This window comes from Silurus meridionalis, chromosome 14 (assembly GCF_014805685.1).
Source record: "Silurus meridionalis isolate SWU-2019-XX chromosome 14, ASM1480568v1, whole genome shotgun sequence".
NCBI lineage: Eukaryota > Metazoa > Chordata > Actinopteri > Siluriformes > Siluridae > Silurus > Silurus meridionalis.
Genome location: NC_060897.1, coordinates 3,372,107 through 3,393,140, shown reverse-complemented (window position 1 = coordinate 3,393,140; position 21,034 = coordinate 3,372,107). Strand labels below are relative to the sequence as shown.

General features: G+C 40.9%; 1 protein-coding gene across 1 annotated transcript; it reads right to left on the bottom strand.

The window, feature by feature from the left end:
• Positions 1–578: 578 nt before the first annotated feature.
• Positions 579–18,952, bottom strand: limd2 (LIM domain containing 2). The gene is made up of 4 exons (XM_046866527.1): positions 18,756–18,952; positions 6,340–6,384; positions 6,077–6,213; positions 579–4,910 (listed from the first exon to the last, which is right to left on the bottom strand). Exons 1-4 carry the CDS (start codon positions 18,756–18,758, stop codon positions 4,751–4,753), a joined length of 345 nt encoding a protein of 114 aa, XP_046722483.1. The 5' UTR covers positions 18,759–18,952; the 3' UTR covers positions 579–4,750.
• Positions 18,953–21,034: the final 2,082 nt, after the last annotated feature.

Genomic DNA, 21,034 nt, shown 5'->3' with positions numbered 1-21,034 from the left:
ACATATGATCTCTTTTTAGGATACAGCGCCACTCAGTGGACAAGCATACATACACAGTGCACCAAGTTGGGTGTATTACAATATGATACATTAAATTTAGTAAATCTATGGAAGTCCTGGAAATCAATGAATTATATATATTTTTTCTTTCTCTAATGATCATAATCTTCAACAGAAAAGTAAATTTTCTAGTAATCTTGACAGAACACGGTTAATCATGAATCTTAAAAATAGACCTACCTCACCTTCCTCTTCAATGCAGAGATGAAGTCCATATTTTTAGCGGGAAATTCATAACTTTGATGGAGATCTTAGACTTCAACCGGTACTCTACGATATACCAAAAAACAAAAAAAAGCCATTTTTCGCAATACAATCACAAGTTGTGATCACGGGAAAAAAATAAAATATTTGATATAAAAATTATATTTTATTCTAATAAGATGTAAATATTGCATTTTCATAAAAATTAAAAATTAAATAATAATAATAATCCCTAACTTTATCCCTAATGAGCAGGAGAATTAAATGCATAAATAATAATAATTAAAAAAAAAAAAAACCACACAAACCAAAAATCAACACCAGGATGTTTTTTATTAATTTTCTTTCAAAAGCACGTACAAAAACGAGAAATAAAAAAAGGGAAAGAAAAGGGAGTACAGCACACAGAGAAAGGGGAAACAGTAAGACCTCACAGTTTATACTGGCATTTTAAAAATGCTTTCATTAAAAAAAAAAAAAACGGTGCTCAAGATTTCAGGTATGTGGCGTCTCGCAGGTGAAGGAAAGAATCCAGACCTGACAGACACTTTGGGAAGAATAGCGATGCGAAAAGAGGGAACCAAAAAAAAACTTGCTGCCAATTTAAGGCCACCATGTTCAGTCCAGATCTGAAATGAAGACTACTCCATTTTGTGTTCACACACGGTCTCCACTCACAACACATGCCAAGCATCATCTACGTTTTTGTTTTTTTGCACTACTTTAAATAAGGCAAACATCAAGTAACATCCACAGACACAAGTACGATCAGGCAAAGACAACAGTTTGTACCCTTCCCCTCCCCAATTTCCCCAAAGTCACTGAAAAGAGAAAGAGGTAAAACAAACACTTTGATATTGTGTGGTTTTGTATCTTATAGCCCTGTAAAAAATATCAACATTCTACATTCGAAATAAAGCATTAGGATTGGGTGGGGGGGCTCAGATTGAAATCTGAACTCTTGAAAAGAAGGAGGCGGCTTTGGGTAAAGATTTGAAATGGATAAAAGGTTATTATTATTTTATTCATATTTCAACACTTACGAAAATATTGTTCTGCCTCACGGCGAGAGCTTTTGAAGTTTTTTTAAAACTCACAGCGCCTTCAGTTTCACAGTAATCTTAAACATGTGCGATAAGAAAGAAAAAAAAAGGGGTTCTTCTGTGTCATTCCAGTGGCGTTTTTCTCAACCTCTCAACGGGCCTTTCCAAGAGCAATTTAATAACTGGACCGACTACAAAACAACAAAGCTGATGACCAGACAAAACATGCAGATAGAACGCAAAAAAGAAAAATGACTCTCGTTCATGGAGCTGATTTGCCATCTGCTCTCCCACCACCAGATGGGGCTTTCTGTCAGTGCTACTGTTACGCCAGGGACTTGTATTAGGAATTCACTCTAAACACCAGGGTCGTAAACAAGATAGTACTGGGAGATGCTGCAACATCCTGCTAGTTGCCATGGCCGTAAACATGAGAGCGTACCGGGAGATGTTGCAAATTTCTTGTACATGCCACGGCCATAAAGAGGAGATGGTCCTGGAAGATGTTGCCAATTCCCTCTACATGCAATGCATGGCCTTGAGCATGAGATGGTCCTGGGAGACATTGCAAATTCCCTTTAGGAATCATGGCCCTGAACACAAGATAGTACCGGGAGACGATGCAAATTACCTCTACATGCCATTGCCTTTAACACGAGATAGTACTGGGAGATATTGCAAATTCCCACTAATTGCCATTGCCCTGAACACGAGATAGTACTGGGAGATACGGCAGATTCCCTTTACATGCCATGGCCTTGGAACTTATACCCTCTAATATCACAGAAACCCTGAACCCAAGATAGTAAACTTGCTGTAATGTGGTTATTAGTGATTGTATCATGCAAGATAAAATGATAGACAGGTATATTACAGGTGTTTAGCAGTTACTAGACAGAACATGTAAAAGCCTCAGGAAAAAAAGGCTTCTCCATTTCACGTCCGTGACACAAGGGCGTATTTTAACCGGCTAAACGCCATTACAGGATTACAGGCGATATATACAAAAGGTTACAGGTCACAACCTATGGGAAGGTTGAGCCGCTATCACAGTACAGAGATGAAAACGCTGGACGAAACAGTCATGACCCGTGCACATTCCTGAATGACGCTGAGCGGTCGCTAGTTTACTCTACAGAAGACCCGAGTCGATCCTTTCGAAGCCACAAAGCAGCTCACAGGAAGCAGATAGAACAATGAAACGACAGGAAGTTGCAGAGGGAGGGGAAGGTAATGATGCGATGAGCTGCAACGGCGTTTCGCACATTCGCAGAAACTCGAACTCGCTAACCCTCTTTGCTCAGCCGCTTTGGCAAAGTACAATACATTCACAACGCGGGTACCGATCAGTGACTTGTGCAGATGCCGGAGCAGAGGTTAGCAATAAAACAGGAACTTTAAAAACAGTAAAAACATTGCAGGTTAAAAAGTATTTGTTTAACATTCTCAAAATTCAATCAATTAAAAAAAAAAAAGGCAATGGACGTGAAAACGGTTTGAAATGTGTGTGAAGTGCTTTAGTGAATGAGGTGATATCACAGAGAGGTAACCAAGGGGGCTTTCACATCTGCATTTCGTCGTCTGCAACATTCGATCAGTCTGTTAGAATTGAAACTCGTATTTTGTCCTCTTAGTGCAGGCCAGCTCGCAGGAATTAGGCTTAGAAGTGTCCAAGGAGGTGGTAGGAGAACATGAGATAGTACGGGGAGATGTTGCAAATTCCATCTACATACCATGGCTCTGAACATTAGTGGAAGATGTCAATTCCTGCTACATGCAGTGGCTGTAAAAATAAGGTACAGGGAGATGTCTCAAATTCCTTTGATGTGCCATGAACATGAGATAGTACTGGGAAATGTTGCAAATCCCCCTTACATGTCAAGGCTCTCAACATGAGATAGTAGTGGAACATGCAAGATTCTTCTAAATGCCATGGCTGTAAACACACAATAGTACTGAGGATGTCTCAAAATCCTGCTGTGTGTCGACCCTGAACATGAGAGAGTGGAGGAAGATGTAAATTCCTGCTACATGCCATGGCTGTAAACATGAGATAGTACTGGGAAATGTTGCAGATTCCCTCTACGTGCCATGGCCCTGAATGTGAGATAGAACTAAGAGACATTGGAAATTGCCTTTATGTGCCATGAACATAAGATAGTACTGGGAGATGTTGCAAATCCTCATTACATGTCCAGACTCTGAACATGAGATAGTAGTGGAACATGCAAATTTCTGCTACATTCCATGGCTGTAAACATTAGATAGTAATGGGAGATGTCTCAAATTTCTGCTATGTGCCATTGCTCTGAACATGAGATGGCATGGTAATGGAGAATTAGAAAATTCCCTCTATGCGCCATTGCTCTGAACATGAGATAGTATTGGGAGATGTTGCACATACCCTTTACATGCCATGGCCTTAAACAAAACCTAGTACTTGGAAATGCTGGAAATTGTCTTTACGTTCCTGGACATGAGAACGTGCTGAGAAATGCTAAATTCCCTACACATGCCAAAGCCATGAACACGAGACGGTGCCGGGAGATGTTGCAACTTCCCTCTACAACCCATGGCCCATGAGATAGTACTAGGAGATGTTTTTAAACGTTTTTGTTTATATAGAATCAGCTAATCCCTTATTGAGCTCTGTCTCGGTGATCTCCAGGTTGTTCATTTGAATGAATGCAGACCAACAGTTCATGAAAGCACCCTTTAAGACGTCTGTCTTTAATGCGTTAAACCGGTCTCTGGAGAGAAACTCGATCAACATTCTTGTACATCTTGTAAATCTCATTTCTCTGCATTTCACGTGTGCGTGTTTGACGGAGGAAAAGAGCACGTGAACGTAACAAGCAATGTAATGTTCAGCAGAGATGCATACAGTACCATATACCCTGTACTTTCACAGATATAATACCCTGCTGATCTTAAAATAAGAAAGAAAGAGGCGAATTGGACTCCTGACTCACTCCTACAGAAAAACAAGACGGACAGAACGACAGAAGGAATGGATCAAACACCCCAGAATCACTACCTGAGTGTACATCCTGAAACTCTATTCGTGCAAGTGGTTCTTTTTTTTTTTTTTTTTGTATACAAGTGTGTGTACCTGACAAAAGAATTATAAAAATGATATAATTACTTTAAAAAAAGAGAATGTTTCAATGTGGGGGTTTTGGTCATAGTCAGAGAGTTGGTTTAAAAAAAAAAAAAAAAAACACAGGAAAAGAAAAGGGGAAAAATAGAAAATTGTCTAAAAGCTAAAGTAAAATAAAAATGATGCCTGCTTCATCATGTTTATGGTGTGTGTGTGTGTGTGTGTGTGTGTGTGTGTGTGTGTGTGTGTGTGTGTTTTTAGGGAGGCAGGTTTAAAATGAGATTCAGTCGGTGAGAAAGCGCTGAAGGTCAGTGGGGAGAGGAGGAGGGCGAGGAGGAGGTCATCATGGTGATTTGGTGATGCTCTCAGCATCCTTGGAGGCCCAGAGCTCTTTGTGCTGTTTGCGTCCGAAGCCCTCGTCATAATTCCCTTTGCTCTTGAACAGCTGCTGGAAGTGCGGCTTGCAGTAAAACTCACCCTGCAACGCTGCATATGTGCCCAGACTGCGGAGAGAGAGAGGGAAAGAATGAGCGAGGGAGAGAGAGGAGTAGAGAAAGAGAGAGGGAGAGAATGTGACACAAATATTGTATTCAAAACCATTCCCTCCATCCATCCGTCTGTCTGTCTTTCCCTCTTTTGTCTCTCGGTGTGTCTCTCACTCTTACAGCCTGTGTCTCGCTCTTTCCCTCCGTCTGTCTGCCCGTGTATCGCTCTTTCCCTCTGTCTGTCTGACCGTGTATCGCTACTTCCTTCTTTCGGTGTCTCGCTCTTTCCTTCTGTCCACCTGTGTCTCTCTCCTTCCAGCTGTGTCTGTCTGCCTATATCTCGCCCTTCCCTTCATCTGTCTGCCCATGTCTCGCTCTTTTCATCGGTCCTTTTGCCTGCTTCTAGCTCTTTCCCTCCGTCTGTCTGCCCGTGTCTCGCGCTTTCCTTCTTTCTGTCGGCATCTCCTTCCAGCTGTGTTTGCCCGCCCGTGTCCCGCTCCTTCCCTCCGTCTGCCCGCCCGTGTCCCGCTCCTTCCCTCCGTCTGCCCGCCCGTGTCCCGCTCCTTCCCTCCGCCTGCCTGCCCGTGTCCCGCTCCTTCCCTCCGCCTGCCTGCCCGTGTCCCGCTCCTTCCTCCATCTGCCTGCCCGTGTCCCGCCTCCTTCCCTCCATCTGCCTGCCCGTATCCCGCTCTTTCCACCTGTCCTTCTGTCTATCTGTGTCCCGCTCCTTCCCTCCGTCTGCCCGCCCGTGTCCCGCTCCTTCCTCTATCTGCCTGCCCGTGTCCCGCTCTTTCCACCTGTCCTTCTGTCTATCTGTGTCCCGCTCCTTCCCTCCGTCTGCCCGCCCGTGTCCCGCTCCTTCCCTCTATCTGCCTGCCCGTGTCCCGCTCTTTCCACCTGTCCTTCTGTCTATCTGTGTCTCGCTCTTTCCCTCGATCTGTCTGCCTGTCTCTTGCTCTTTCCCTCTGACTGTTTGTGTCTCTCCCTTTCCTTCCCTTATCTGTCTCTCACTCGCTTTCTCCTTCTATCTGTCTGCCTCTCGCTCTTTCTGTCTGTCTATCTATCTTGTCTCTCTAGCTTTTTCCATCCGTCTCTCTCTTTCTCTCAGTCTTAGTCTATCTGTGAGTCTCTCGTTCTTTCCATCTGTCCGTTTCTTATTCCAACCCCGCCACCCCCACCCCCACCTGAGCTTGGTGTTGCAGTGTTTGCAGCAAAAGCATGTCGAATGGAAGATCAGGTTGTTGGCCACCAGTTTCTCCATCGGATACACGGTCTTATCACAGGACGCACAAATCTCTCTCTGAGGCTTAAAGCTTAAAGACTGAAACACACACACACACACACACACACACACAGACACACACACACACACACACAGATCATGTGAGAAATACAAGTGAAGTAGATACAGATAAACAGATAAGAACAGGAGAAAACACACACACACCTTGGAGCGCTGGACAGGCTTCTCTTCTGAGGGGCTGAGGTTGTCCTGGAAACAAACAAAAATGACTTCACATAAGATGTCAATTATCTGGTTGCCCATAGCACCAAAATACAAAATGCCATCCCATAATTGCAGTCCTCTCACTCAGGGGCCGTATCACACACACACTCATATTACACTCACTTTTACGCTCTACCTCATCTATGTATTTGCATCGTTTTACAGCGAGCAGGCACACACACACAGACACACACACAGACACACACACACAGACACACACACACAGACACACACTATATTAATTAGGTAAAGGGGGAGAATTGCTATCGTGTTGTCTTTCTACCTTCGGTTCCCCCATCTTGGATGCGGACACACACACGGACACACGGGGGACACATAGTGAGACAGATGGAAGAACACGGATGGAGAGAGATGGATGCAGGGACACAAATACAGCGAGCTGGAGTGAGACCGCTGCAGGGATGCACAGATGCAGGGACACAGACAGAGAGACAGAAGCAAGGAAACACTGATGGAGAGAGACAGATACAGGGACTCACACAGGGACACAGATGCAGGGACATGCAGATGAAGAGAGACAGATGCAGAGACACACAGATGCAAAGACACATATATAGAGAGAGTCAGATGCAGAGACGCAGATAGAGAGAACAAATTGTGTCACATGACAGGAAGTTCTGCTGGTGAAGTACAATCACATCTTAAATCCTACAGTGAAACACTGCACCACACACAGGCCTCATTTTCCTAAGAGCAGAGCTGTGTTTACACGAACCAACGCACACAGGACCCGTTAAAACGGAGAGAGAGAAAGAGACTTATAAGGAAAGCAGATACTATTCACACAATCACCAGATATCATTTTACCAGGACTGCCCACACACACACACACACACACACACACACACACACACAATTATCTCCTGAGGGCAGAACACAGCAGGTAGTTTGTGGGCTTTCAGCACAGTTTATGTGGTGTGTTAGAATAAAAGAAGAAGAACAGTAATGCTCACTACATTACAGCAGCTATTAACATTCGTTCCCTCTCTTGCCTTTTCCCCCTCTCTAATAGTTAACGCCCAGAATCGCTCAAACTGCCACACGCCGAGCAGAACTCACACAGGAAAAGCCAAATTAAGTAAAGTAACAAAGTAAAGTAGTTGCCATTTGCTGTAGGACTGAAGGACAGCACTGTCCAGAGAAAGTCAGATAACACAGTAATGCAGGTAAAGTAGGAACTAAGCAGTGTAGCAAACAAAAACAGTAATGTCCAGGTATAGCAGTAGGCAAGTACGATAGTATTCAAGTACTAACTAGGTAGCAACTAAGTAAAGTTGCAGCTAAATAAAGTACTAGCCAAGTATTAGCCAACTAAAGTATTAGCCAACTAATATACTAGCCAACTACAGTAGTAGCTAAATAAAGTAGAGTAAGGTAGTAGTAACCAATAATGTAGTAGGCAACAAAATAGTAGCTACGCATTAGCCAAGTAAAGTAGCAGCCTATCCAATAACTAGCCAAGAAAAAAGGGGCAGGTAAGTAAAGAAGTCGCTAGTGAAAATACAAGGTAAGTAAAGTGGTTAAAAAAATAAATAAAAAGTGATAGTTGAAAGTAGCAGCTGAATAAAGTAAAAAAGTTTGGGGAATAGTTAGTTAGTGAAGCTGGAAAGGTAAATTAGTTTTCGGACGTCTTTGGATGCTGTAGCAGGAAATTTTATTTTCACTTGAACACATTTGACACTTCATAGACAAACGAATGGACGACTGGACCGATATGATCTTCTGAGAAAAGTCATAATGCAACCCATCATCTGTGTCACCTACAAGATACAACTACATAAAAACACCAGAAACCTCATCGTTAAGCAGCTATGTGTCACCAATAAATTCATAAAATCTAAAGCAACACACTGCCTCGAATTCGTACGTCCATATCAGTCATTATTGCACGCTGTAATCCGCCGGCACAAACGCAGACAAAACCACTTCCTCATTCGGAAAGGAAACGAGCGAGCAGATATTCCACAGCACTTTACAAAAGCCTTCGCATGCAAGCGTCGCATGCACTCGTTTTCTCACACTCAAACCCGCTACATCTACAACCACTGTGTGTGTGTGTGTGTGTGTGTGTGTGTGTGTGTGTGTGTGTGTGTGTGTGTGTGACAGACACAAATCACAGGTTTATATATTATTGCAATTCTTCTAAAATGTTAGTTGCTATAGCAACAGCACATGTATAAAAAGTTTAACGTACGCGCAAACCGTCACCGATTTGTCGACGCTCGCTGTTCTCTGTTTAATAGAGGTCGACCGATAGCGGATTTTACCGATAGCTGGGTTTGATCGTACTTGCCAGTAAAATGTGCAAAAGAAAATGACAAAATAAATGAATAAATATAAAATCAAATAATAAATATAATATTGCGCTCTCTGTGCAGCACGCAGTCCCAAGTGATGGATATTTTCTGGGATTCTGCCGATAACAATTGAACGATATTTTGCGCAACTCAAAATTTGTACCCGTTTTACAAACTCAATAAGATACGGATGAATTCAAACTTTATATTGAAGGACAGGGAGTTTATTAAAAACTGAAGCATTCCAGTAAGAAAAAAAATCAGCACGCATTGCTACACTTCATGCAGCATTCTGATTGGTTAATGGAAATGGGTGACGTACTCGAATATATGATTTTGCATATCGTTAAAACAATTGCAAATGTTATCGCACAGCCCTAGTCTCACGTGTAAGCGCAAACACACACGTAGCATCTGTGATTCTACTCTAAAGGCCACTCTCATAATGACGGCGTAGCGGGAGCCGGAAAAACTATCTGAGCTCATTTTTGCCGACAGACGATAATTTCAGCAGTCGACTATTGGTTAATAATTATTAATATTAAAGTTATCAGGACAGAGGGAGAAGTGTCTATGATTATTATTATTAATAATACTCTCTTATTAATCAGCCTACGTTTGACTGGCTGGCTGTTGTATCATTTAAGCATCAACAACATACCATGATGCAATTTCTTTTTTTCCGTTTTTTTTGTACATATAAAACACCATGCTGAAATACTTTTTCACCTCCTTCCTCTTTTTCCTAATGCTATTGTTCTTTTGCATAAACATACATATGCATAAATGTACTGGGACACCTGACATTTCCACCCGTGCAAAAGGTTCTTCCTCAGAACTGGAGGTCTTTGGATGTGGTAACACTCTTGTTGGCTGAATCTACACAAAATCGAGTGGAACATCTTCCCAGATGAGTGGAAATTATTAAAAGAGGAGCACAGACCAATCTTAGGGTCAGGTGTCCACAAACATTTTGCCATACTTCCTTCATGGACAATGCATAGAGCGGTACAAGGGCTTTTTAAAAGCGCCTGTGTGAACCGTTTTATAGCTAAACGAGACAAAGACTTTCATAAAAATAAAAAATAAATAAAACCCTGAGCAAGCAACAAAAAAAAAACATCTGGCCTGTTTTTGCCTTATTTGTACATAATGTGGCTAAACACACGAGCGTACGCACAGTACTGATAGTACATGAGGCTGTTTCAGGAAGTCATGATGACGCATCACTCTTCCTGCGGTGCTTTTATGATAACCAAGCCCCATCTGTCATCCCTGGAGACCCCGGAACGAGCATGGCAGAGAAGCCTAATGTGCACAGTCTGATGCTGAAACCTTTCAACCATGCAACAGATAAGCAGTTTCTCTAACTTCCTCCATCAAAACACCAGAAATGTTTAATAAGGCAGTGTGGGTAAGGCTTTAGCAATGCCGCAGGCATTAGTCAAGATGGTTTCAATCTAGAAAGTGAGTTATATGGGCCAAAATCATGACTCCTTTTACAGTCCTCTAGCAGTCATGATTTGTTAAAAACCATGATTATTTCAATTGGAGACCACTCTCTGTAGCTTAGGATGGTTCCACATGAGGTTCCTGTAGAGGGTTAAACTCAAGAACCATAACGAACAATGCATTAAAGATCCACATGAAGCAGCTACCGACGTGATACTATTCACCCCTATTATGATGCAGTGCAATTGCACCAATTCGATACGGTGCAGACAGTTCGCTTTTATTCCTTTACTTCAGACAGACAGGAAATCATCAATTTATTCATAGTGCCTTGTGATTTCTAACAAATGGCCCCTATCGCACACACGCCTTTGTAGTGCAAAAAATTTGAAGGAAATAGATTAAATAAAACCAGACATTTTTTTCCTGTTCTGTCTGCAGAAAGACCCAGGTCTACCTCTGCTATGTTAATCTGCATTCTATGTGACTCTCAGGACACGTCTCGGTTTTGGTAGTATCGTGATGCGTCATATTCACGTTGCATCATCGGTGCTTAGAGAACGCGCTCGAGCAACAAGAAGAAATCAATCTAGGAAAATATTATGCTATATAGAAAATATTGCTCACAAAATATTGGTGCTTTTCGGGGAAAATAGAGCGCATCTACTTGTATATAAATAATATTGTGCCACAACAGTTGGTTCGAGGCTACAGTTTTATACCCAAGAATCCACCAGGGAACAACTGATAACCTCAACAATGATCAAACTATAATGAAAGGACATTGAGGATGAAGACATTAGGAAGAAACAGGAACCTACCATCTCGGTTAGCTTTTCCTTGCCACTGCTGCCCCCCGGCTCATTCAGTAGGACAAAAATTATAAAGGACCAATATGTGAAATTCGAATCTATATTTGTTTTTTTTTTTTTATGTAAAGCTGCTTTGGGACAAAGTCCAATTGTCAAATTGACTCGAAATTGATCTAGAAATCACGACTGGTTATGATTCATGAATCGTTAGGAATTGCTACACTTTAAATAGAAGCTGTATATTATTTCTCTCACTTGGCTCATTTGCAGACATTGTTTTTCCTGTTTAACTCCGTACACTCTTTGCGTATCTGCACAGCATCTATGCAACCGAAACCACTGAATCGGCAACATCGGTGACACGCTAAACACCTAGGCAAGTTGTGTTTGTAAACCCGGGGCTACATTATGCTCTTACGGTAGCTCCAGTTCAAACGGAAAAAAGCAACGTTTATTCATTACACAGCCCCTTTAAGGATCAAAGCAACAGAATTAGCGAGGGTACTTTGCAGGGTACTTGCTATTTTAAGAACTGTTTGGATTCAGTCGGGCGCAACACCAAACTTGGCGTCTGGCGCCTCACATTCGCGACATTTAAAATCCAGACTAGCTAGCGCAAAAAGATGACATCATCTTGGACGGCGGAACACCGGGCCAGGACGAGGTGTTACGCTCTCGAATTTAAATAGAATGGGAAGAGAAAGAAAGCAGGTCCAGTTTTCTGTGATGTCGCATGTTGCTAATGTTTATAGGCTCAAGGAGGTAAATCGAAAGCAGCTGCATTGCAAGTTTTATATGCATGTGCATATCCTGATCCTCCTTCTCAATGCATCTCCCTCAACAATGCAGACTTCCTGGGAACAAAAGGTATCACACCACCACTCCCCTGATCTTGTCCAAGCCCATGTCCTATGGGAAATATTCTGTTGGCAGTCTGAATAATTTGAGAGATTTGCATGCAGGCTTTCCTGAGTTTTTATCTCCTCCCGATATCGATTTACAAGGCCCCCAATCCATTAGCCGTACAAACCTCTAAATGTTGTCTAACCCCCTCTGAGGGTCTCTAGAATGCCAGTGAGAGAGGATAATGGAACAAAGGTTAAAGACTGACCCAGAGAGAGCACCAGGGGCTAAAGGGCATAAGTGCCACTCCTTTTACCAAATGGAGTGCCATGCAGTCCTCCAGTTTGTTTGAGGGGGGGGACATTTATTTATAGGACAGTGAAGCCATTCTGGTGCGACCTGCAGTTAATCTGAGCAAAAGAGAGAAACAAAGACCAGACGACTAACGTCAGCGAGTTTCTCAGTGCTGACACAACCAGTTTCCCACGCTTCCCACAAGTCCATTTCCCTCACCAATATGCAGGTCTTGAAGTTCCAGTGTTTCAGGGGGCGCAATCAAGACCAAAGAAGAAAATATTGCTGCTGAGCCACTGATCAGAATCTGGTCAAGAATGGACACCACAAACCGAAACCAGCTTAATAAAACTGGCCAAATGAGTCAATGTCAAATTTGCCTCTGTATGCAAACCGCATGCAGGTTGGATTGATTTGTATTACAAATTCGTTCGAATGTAGCTTTCGGTCAGGGTCTTAAGGCCGTACTGTCTTTTGGCATGCATGCAGCGTCAAGAGTTGAGCAGAACAAATCTGATCCTGGACAAATTAAAACAAAGAAAAAAAATCCTCTACAATCGAACACCGTGCTTAAATCAGACTCCCCCACCCACCCAAAATCCAAATTTGAATGCGGTTTTAAATCTGATTCAAATTGGAGATAAGGGTTGTACGACTCAGTTTGACCAACCCTGGAATCATTCTCAGGAACCCAGAAGGGTTAGGAAATGTAGAAAGAGTTTGCAGAACAGTCGGCTTTCGGATGTCGACAGAACTTGTGTGCGGCTGCGAGAATTCGAACGGTACAACACGTTTCGCAAGGTTTGTCGGCCTGTAGGCTACACCGGGGATTTACCGCTAGAAATTCGAATCGAGTCAGCAGATTCAAGGCCGGCGGGATGACGATTGAGCAAGTGCTGAGGCGTTTCTTAGAGCAGGGGGAAACACTAATGAAAATAAGGACGGTCAGGTCTGGAATTCGGACGTGTTGAAACAATGAAACTCGAGACTGCTTGGTACGTACGCTCAACGTATACACTCCTGAGCTTATCGCAGAAAAAAAAAAAAAAAAAAGAAAGGGAGGATTGCGCAAGCGGGTTGTGCACGCAGACCCAAGGCAACAAGTTTCATCTGGTACAGAGCCTTTTTATGGAACGTACCACGTCCGTGTGTATTTCGAACGGCTGCAGAAAAACTGCCGCCTCGGGGCCTGGCGAAGATTCTAAGCAAAACGTGTTGTACAATAAGCTTAACATCCCGGGCGTTATTTAAAAAAAATAAATAAATAAATTTAAAAAAGAGCCCGCTCTTGTATCTACGACCTCGATATAATTGAAACGTTAGATAACTTCACATCAGAAAGCAGATCGGAATTCTCACCACTCGACTTGTGAATAATCCAGGATGTGAACAGGCTTGTAGCTGGACACGGAATACAGAAACGTCTAGGCAAATAAAAAAAAAAAACGTTATGAACGTGCGCATTCAAAAGGATTTCCATAACAAACCTGATGAACCCTTTTTTCTCCCTCGGGGGCAAACGAGTTGTACGGTGCGATGTGTAACGCACACCATCAGGGTTCCTGATCATGCTTCAGTTCTCCTTACAGCAACGATTCTAATTGGTCAGTGGCCATCGATTCGTTTTCTACCACAGTTCTGACTGCAAGGCTCAAACTCTTCGTGATGTACATCGCTGCGGTGTTTTAAAGTCTGCGTCTGGGTCGCAGCGACTGGATCACGGTCCACACCAAAGACCAATCTTTGGGTTTAATGTGTTTATGTGAAGACTGAAGTCTGAAGGTGTGTTTGGAGGTGCAATCTTACAGCCTGCAGAAAATGTTTAGCAATTCAAATTATGAGGTTTTGCAGTTATATAACAAGCTGAAAGAAAGAAACTGATGGAGAAAGAAAGACAGACAAAGAAACTGATGAAGCAGAAAGAATATGAAAGAAAGAAAAGCGAGAAAGATAAAGAGTGGGATAAACAAAGAAAAAAAAAGTAAAAAGTGGAGTGAGGAAAAAAAAAAAAGAAACAATGAGGTTGAGACAGGAAGAGAGAGATATAAGAGAATAAAGTGAGGAGAGAGAGAGAACGAGAGAAAGAAAGAGAAGCTGGTGTCTGTGGTCTTTAGTGCTAACAGGAAGTAACTAATGCTGTGGATTTAAATGTAACTAGAAACTGATAATGGACGACGTCCTGTAATATGCGAGTCGTTTCTGCAGGTACAAAAGGAATAAAACGTCTCATCCTGGTTTGTCCTTCAGACTAAATGCTAAATCCTCTTCAGACTGTGTTGTTCTCCGTTAAAGATCACAACTTTCTGATGTCTCCAGATGAACAGGCCTCATCTTTGGTGATTCAGTCCCAACTTTCTATTTAAAGTACGTAGCCTGAGCGTCATCTTTTACTCACTATCCTTATAAGGACAAGAATTTTAGCAGGATGAGGGAAAAAGCACCATCAGACCGAGTCCTAGCTGGCATGATATCATTAGCATGGAGCTTCCAAGAATAGCCAGAAGAGAAAGGAGATTCGATCTATAGCCTTCTGGACAGCTACAGCATCATGACGCCCTCATCCACAGCCACTCGTACTCTTCAGCATCAGGGGCCCCAGGAGTGGCTGGGACTTAAACTCATGACCTTCAGATCCAAACTCCAACACCTTAACCACTAAGCTACAAGGGGGTTTGAATCCTCTGGTGCAGTCAGAGTTCACAGACATCCTGTTCAATAGGGTTGGAGCACTATAGCAGAAGATCTTCGCAAAGAGCGAAAGATTTATTGACTCAAATGAAAGGAAAAAAATTAATTAATTAATGTCCAACGTCCCACTGATGCCGCAGGCCACAATAAACTCCACTTCACTCTCATCTGCTTCCTCTCTCTCAGGCTCCAGTCATTAGAGGAAGAAAGGAGACCTTTTTTTCTTAACGACCCTCAGCATGTCCTGGCATGCAGGAAACTTGGAGAAAAAAAAAAAAAAAAAGAAAGAACTTCCACCAGTATGAGTACAAGCTTCCACAGGGTCCAGCCCCATTCAAAAGATGCACTATCCTGCCAAAAGTTTGTGGACAACTGACCTTTCCTTTCATATGTGGTTCCTCTCAAAACAATTGATGTGGTGTAATAACCCATACCTGTTCCAGCATGGCAATGCCCCCTGTGCACAAAGCCAACTCCATGAAGACACGTGGGTTGGCGTGAAAGATCTCCTGCTATAGAGCCCTGATCTCAACACTATTGAACACCTTTGAGATGAACTGGAACACTGACTGCACCCCAGACCTCCTCACCTCACCTACATCATTACCTGCTTAATGACCACAAACTTTTGGCAATGTAGGGTATTAGAGGTACATTCACACTATTTGCAGAGGCTGAAAGAAAAAAAACTGATGGAGGAGAAATAGGGTGAAAGAGTGTTAGAGAAAGAGAGGATTAAGAGAAGAAAGAAGTGTTAGAAAGAAAGAAAAAGGGAAAGAAAGAGAAATAAGAGCGAGAGAGAAAGGAGTGAGGGAAATAAAGAAAAAAAAGAGAGTGAAAGAAATGAGTAAAGGAAAGAAAGAAAGCGAGAGAAATGAGTGCATGTGTGAACTTTCCAGCCATATGCATTTCTTCACCAAACTGTTTCAGTCGTCTACAGCAGTGGTCCCCAACCCCCTAGGCCGCGGACCAGCACCGGTCCGTGGGTCAATTGGTATCAGGCCGCACAGAAAGAATACATAACTTACATGATTTCCGTTTTATTTATTATCTGATTCTGAACGATGTTTTATTTTGGAAAATGACCGGATTCTCTCTGTCACATCTGTCTATGACTCACTCTTGATGCATTTCATGATGCCTCGGTCACATGTCATACCTCCATCCACTACCTTCTTAAAGGGGCTCCGGACGCTAACACATAATACATTACTGCTAAATTCAAACCCCCAAGCGAACAAAATGAACAAAAAAAAACACCACAGTGGATTCATGTTTATTATTATATTTAGAAAATATCAGTTTTTATGGTCGGATCATTTTATTTTGTTGGATTTATCCGCCACACCCTAAAGGCCGGTCCGTGAAAATATACTGTCCGACATTAAACCGGTCCATAGCGCACAAAAGGTTGGGGACCGCTGGTCTACAGGACCTCTCCATTTTACCACTGTTCATTTGCAAAGCAAACTAAAATGGAGCTTCTACAATAAACTACAGAGGTGCTGTGGTTACAGTTCACAGATAACATCTAAACCAATTACTGAAATAAGGAAGTGACATCAAAACCTACCGCTTTAGACTCAGAGCACAGAAACACTCATGTAAACATAGAGAGTGACTTTCTTCTTCTTTTCAGCAGACTACATTCATCTCAAAACAGACAGTTGAGAACAAGGGGGAGTTCGAGTTTCAGATCGCCCTCTTTTCACACTTTCTTCTTTTTTGCCGTCGGTGTTACTCACGTGACTGATTCCTTTTCTTTAGCACCAAGATTAATTTCATTTCACGTTTACGGTTGCTATATAGAGAGTGTATTTATAGCTGGTATATAAATATTGGCTCTAGTGCTGTTTTGTTCATATAAGCATTATAACCCTGAAAATAACTGCTAATAATTCATATGAACCTTTAGAAAGGAATGGAGTCATTCATAACCCTTTTCCTCATAGTTGAATTCTATTAGAGACTTTATTATTGGGGGAAAAAAAACGTAAACAAATATTACGCCAAATTTTGCCGCTGTCCAAAATAGTGACGTCAGTGCAGTGTTTATGAAGTATTTTATTTGATTTAATATTTTTTTATAAAAAATAAAAAAAAGAGGGATGTGGAGTAGATTCAATTATACCAAACTCAAATTATAAAACATCATAAATGATATAATTCCATTAATCACTTTCAAATACCATTCAAAAGTTTGGCCACAATTTCTCCTTCATTGTTTTTTCTTTATTTTTTATATTTTCATCATTGGACATTGTACAAGTGAATAATAGTGAAGTCATCCAAACGATGAAAGAACGTGTGTGGAATTATGTAGTAAACCAAATCAAATCTATTTTTCAAAACCCAAAATAGGTTTTAGATTTCTGATTATTCAAAGTAGCTCCATCGAGCTTTGGGGACAACTTGGCAAACTCATGGCATTTTCTAATCGGATTCACAATGGAATGGTTTTCACTTCACAGTTCAGTTCCTGCCAAAAGTTCATTTGTGGCATTTCTTGCCTTCTTAATGTGCATTAGACCATCAGTTGTCTGGTAAAGTGTGGAAAGTGTGATTACAGAGTTAATAGCGCTATTAGTGCTACTAAAACTACTGTAAAAAAATCCATATTATGGCAAAAAACACTTACAGGAAAGAGACAAGAGAGTCAATCATTACTTGAAGAAATGAAGGTCAGAATGTGTTCCTAAATGAATATCCATCAAACACTATGATAAAACATAGAGGCTCTAATAAGAACCATCCCAGGAAAGGAAGTCTAAGAGCTACCTCTGCTGCAGAGGATAAAAATATTCGACTGACCAGAATCAGAAACCAAGGACTTAAATAAACGCTTCTCATAAAATACAAATGTTGGATATAATAAAAAGAAAGGAAAACCACTAAAGGAGAAGGTGTGTCCAAACTTTTGACTGAGAGATAGATAGAGAGAGATCTCTCTCTCTCTCTGTCAAAAGTTTGGAGACACCTTCACAACAGACACACACACACACACACACACACACACACACACACACACACACACACACAAATATTGTAAAATAAACACAATATGAAACTACATTATATATATTTAATGTATATGTATATATTGTAGTTTCATATAAATATATATTGTATTTATTTTACAATATTTGCAAAAACAACAAAAACAAATTTTGGATAAAAGATACCATTTTATTCTTAATACTAAAAACACTACTGCTTTTATTTTTGTTTTTATGTAGTGAGTGATGGTTTTCCTGAACCATTATAGCTAATGTTTGTTTGTTTGTTTTATTTAACATAAAGAGCCAAAATAATAATTTAAAAACAAGGTCTTCTCATTTCAAGCGATTCTTCTCTTTCATTGCCATAAAGAAATCATTTACAAAACACAGGGAGCTAAAAAATTCATTTTATATATATATATATATATATATATATATATATATATATATATATATATATATATATATATATTGCTGATATTAAAATAAATCCCACTTTCCCAATCAAACAGAACCTGGATGTAACACAGCCCTGTGTTGCTAAGATACATAATTTACTTGATCATTATTGGATGTTTTTTTAATTATTTATTTTATTTTTTGTAAACACGTAATGCAAAAATCCAAATTGTACAATTGCACCTTTTAGCTAAAATTAATACTTATTGGCTTCGTGGGAAAATATTATGAATGCATGAAATAATAAATAAATATACAAATATAAAGGATTTTAGCATGAAAGCCAAGCAGCTCATCACAATGGAGAAAGAAGGAGAGAAAAAAAATCTCACTGGCTGAAACCCAAACGCGTTCACGGAGCAAAAGAAGGGCACTAGGTAGCGCGTAAACGCCGTTCTACCGAAGTGCACAAACAAAGGGAGAAAAACGCGGTTTAGGATACGGCCCCCCGCCGTTGACTCAAAACGAAGAAACGGCTTTCTCACACTCACCATCTGGGTATATCCGGATCAGTTATTGGGGGAAAAAATGATGCAAAAGCAGTCCGTATTGCTTGATTCGGTATTTATCGAAGCCCCCAGTTGCCTAAAATTTGTGAAAACGGACTGAAAGGGAAGCAGCAGATGATGTTAAAGCGACACTCGCCGCTTCCTCCTGCTGAACACTATGTTCGAGCGTGTATGCCTGTTTTTTTCCTCACCAGCTCATTATTATTCATAAGGACAACCACTGCCATTGGTTGAGGTGTGTAAACCACGCCCATAAACCACGACCACTTTAAAAAAGGCGCCATTTTCCGGCCTTCTTTTTTTTTTTTATAAATAAAAGGCTGTTAAATTGAAAGGATACACGGTATGAATGTGCATCTCGATAAATAGTCAACAATAAATAAAAAAGACGTGAAGCATCTACCGTGCGATTTCGTTTTTTAACACAATACGATTCAACGGAAATAAATACGACGATCCGCAATTCGATACGGTGCAGACGGTTCGACTGATTTCTTTGCTTCGGACACACAGAAAATCATCAGTTTACTAAAAAAAAATAAATAAAAAAATTCAAATCAAACCAGACGTTCTTTTCCTGTTCTGTCTAAAGGAAGATGCAGCTCTACCTCTGCCATGTTAATCTGTATTCTGCGTGACTCTCAGTGTAGTGATGTGTCGTGTTTACGTAGCTGAGAGAACCCGAGAAACGAGAAGAAATCGGTCTATGTGGAAAATATTGGTCACAAATGATTGGTCACTTTCTTAATAATCAAAGCAGAGCGTATTTAGTAATAATTATATATGAATCAATCTGCAAATATCTTAAAAGCGATGCATGATATTACTTGTATCCGACGCACACATTTTAAATCGTCGCATCTTGAATTTTTATGCCGATGCACCGATGCGAATCACTAAATGTTACCATTCCTACTAAAGATCAGGTGATTGCTGGTGGATGCTCTGAAAGGGGTTTAAATGTGAAGCCAAAAAAAAATCTCTCCAGCGCCCTCTAGTGGCTGACAAACATTTTTAGCCCCACCGTTTCCCATCATAGTGACAGGAGACTCAGCTCAACTTGTATTTTTAAGCTTTTAGTAGTGTTCTGTTGGGTTAACAATTTCAGTTGACCATGATAAGCGATATTGGCAGAAGTATGTGGACACATGAGCTTCACATCCATATGTGGCTCTTCTCTAAACTGCCACAAAGTTGAAACCACACAGTGTCTATGTACACTATAAATTGAAGATTTGCCTCCACTTTAATATGATAAACAGTGACAATGATCCTTCACACAATAGTAAGCTCCATTAAGACATGGTGTGTATGGACTGGAGTTCTTGCACACCCCCAGGAACTCAACCCCAATGAACACCAAGTCTTTGGTGCATGATTTCATGTCACTAAATGAACATGACCAGGAGAAACATATGTACGTTAATTTGATGGATATTAAAATGTGAATAATGGCAGCTACATGTAGCTCATGAAACCAGTAAAAATAAAATGTGTTTTAAATACTTTTGATGATGATTTGGTGATTTATTGGTTAAGGCTTTGGGTTACTGATCATAAGGTTGGAGCTTCAAGCACCAGCACTGCCAAGCTGCCACCGTGCTCAAACTCTGTATGCTTCAAATTGACCCTGCTTTCTATACCCCAGCTTCCGAACAAACTGTGATAGGCGATGGAATGACAATTTCGGTGTCACGTCAATAAATAATTAAAAAATATATATAATAATTAAAACAATGTTGCACTTTAAGTGTCCATCACCAATATAGATATTGAAGAGACACCATGTTCCGACTACGATATTAAATTACAAAATGTCCACACGTATGCCGCACCCTTATCTAAAACAGCGTACACTTATCTACTTAATGCAACTGAGCAGGTCTTGATCAAGAACCTAGCAATTGCAGTTTTACAGTATTGGGATTCGACCTCATGACTTTCCAAACAGATGTCAACATCTTAACCACTGAGCTTATTATTAGTGGTTATTGGTTTAGCCTGTGCCAATCATTCCTAATCTAATAAAAAAAAAATTATATATATATATCTATCTATCTATCTCTCTCTCTCTCTCTATCTCTATCTCTCTCACCAGAATAATGTGGGATTAGATCCTGTTCATGCAACAGCAGCAGGTTACTTTAATGTCATAGGACTTACTGGCCCAGTTGGAAGAAAGAGGTTTCTTCAAGGGCTGGACAGTACATGTTTCCAAAGACCAATCCTGATAAAGATCTAGACTCATGGAAAAAGTCTCA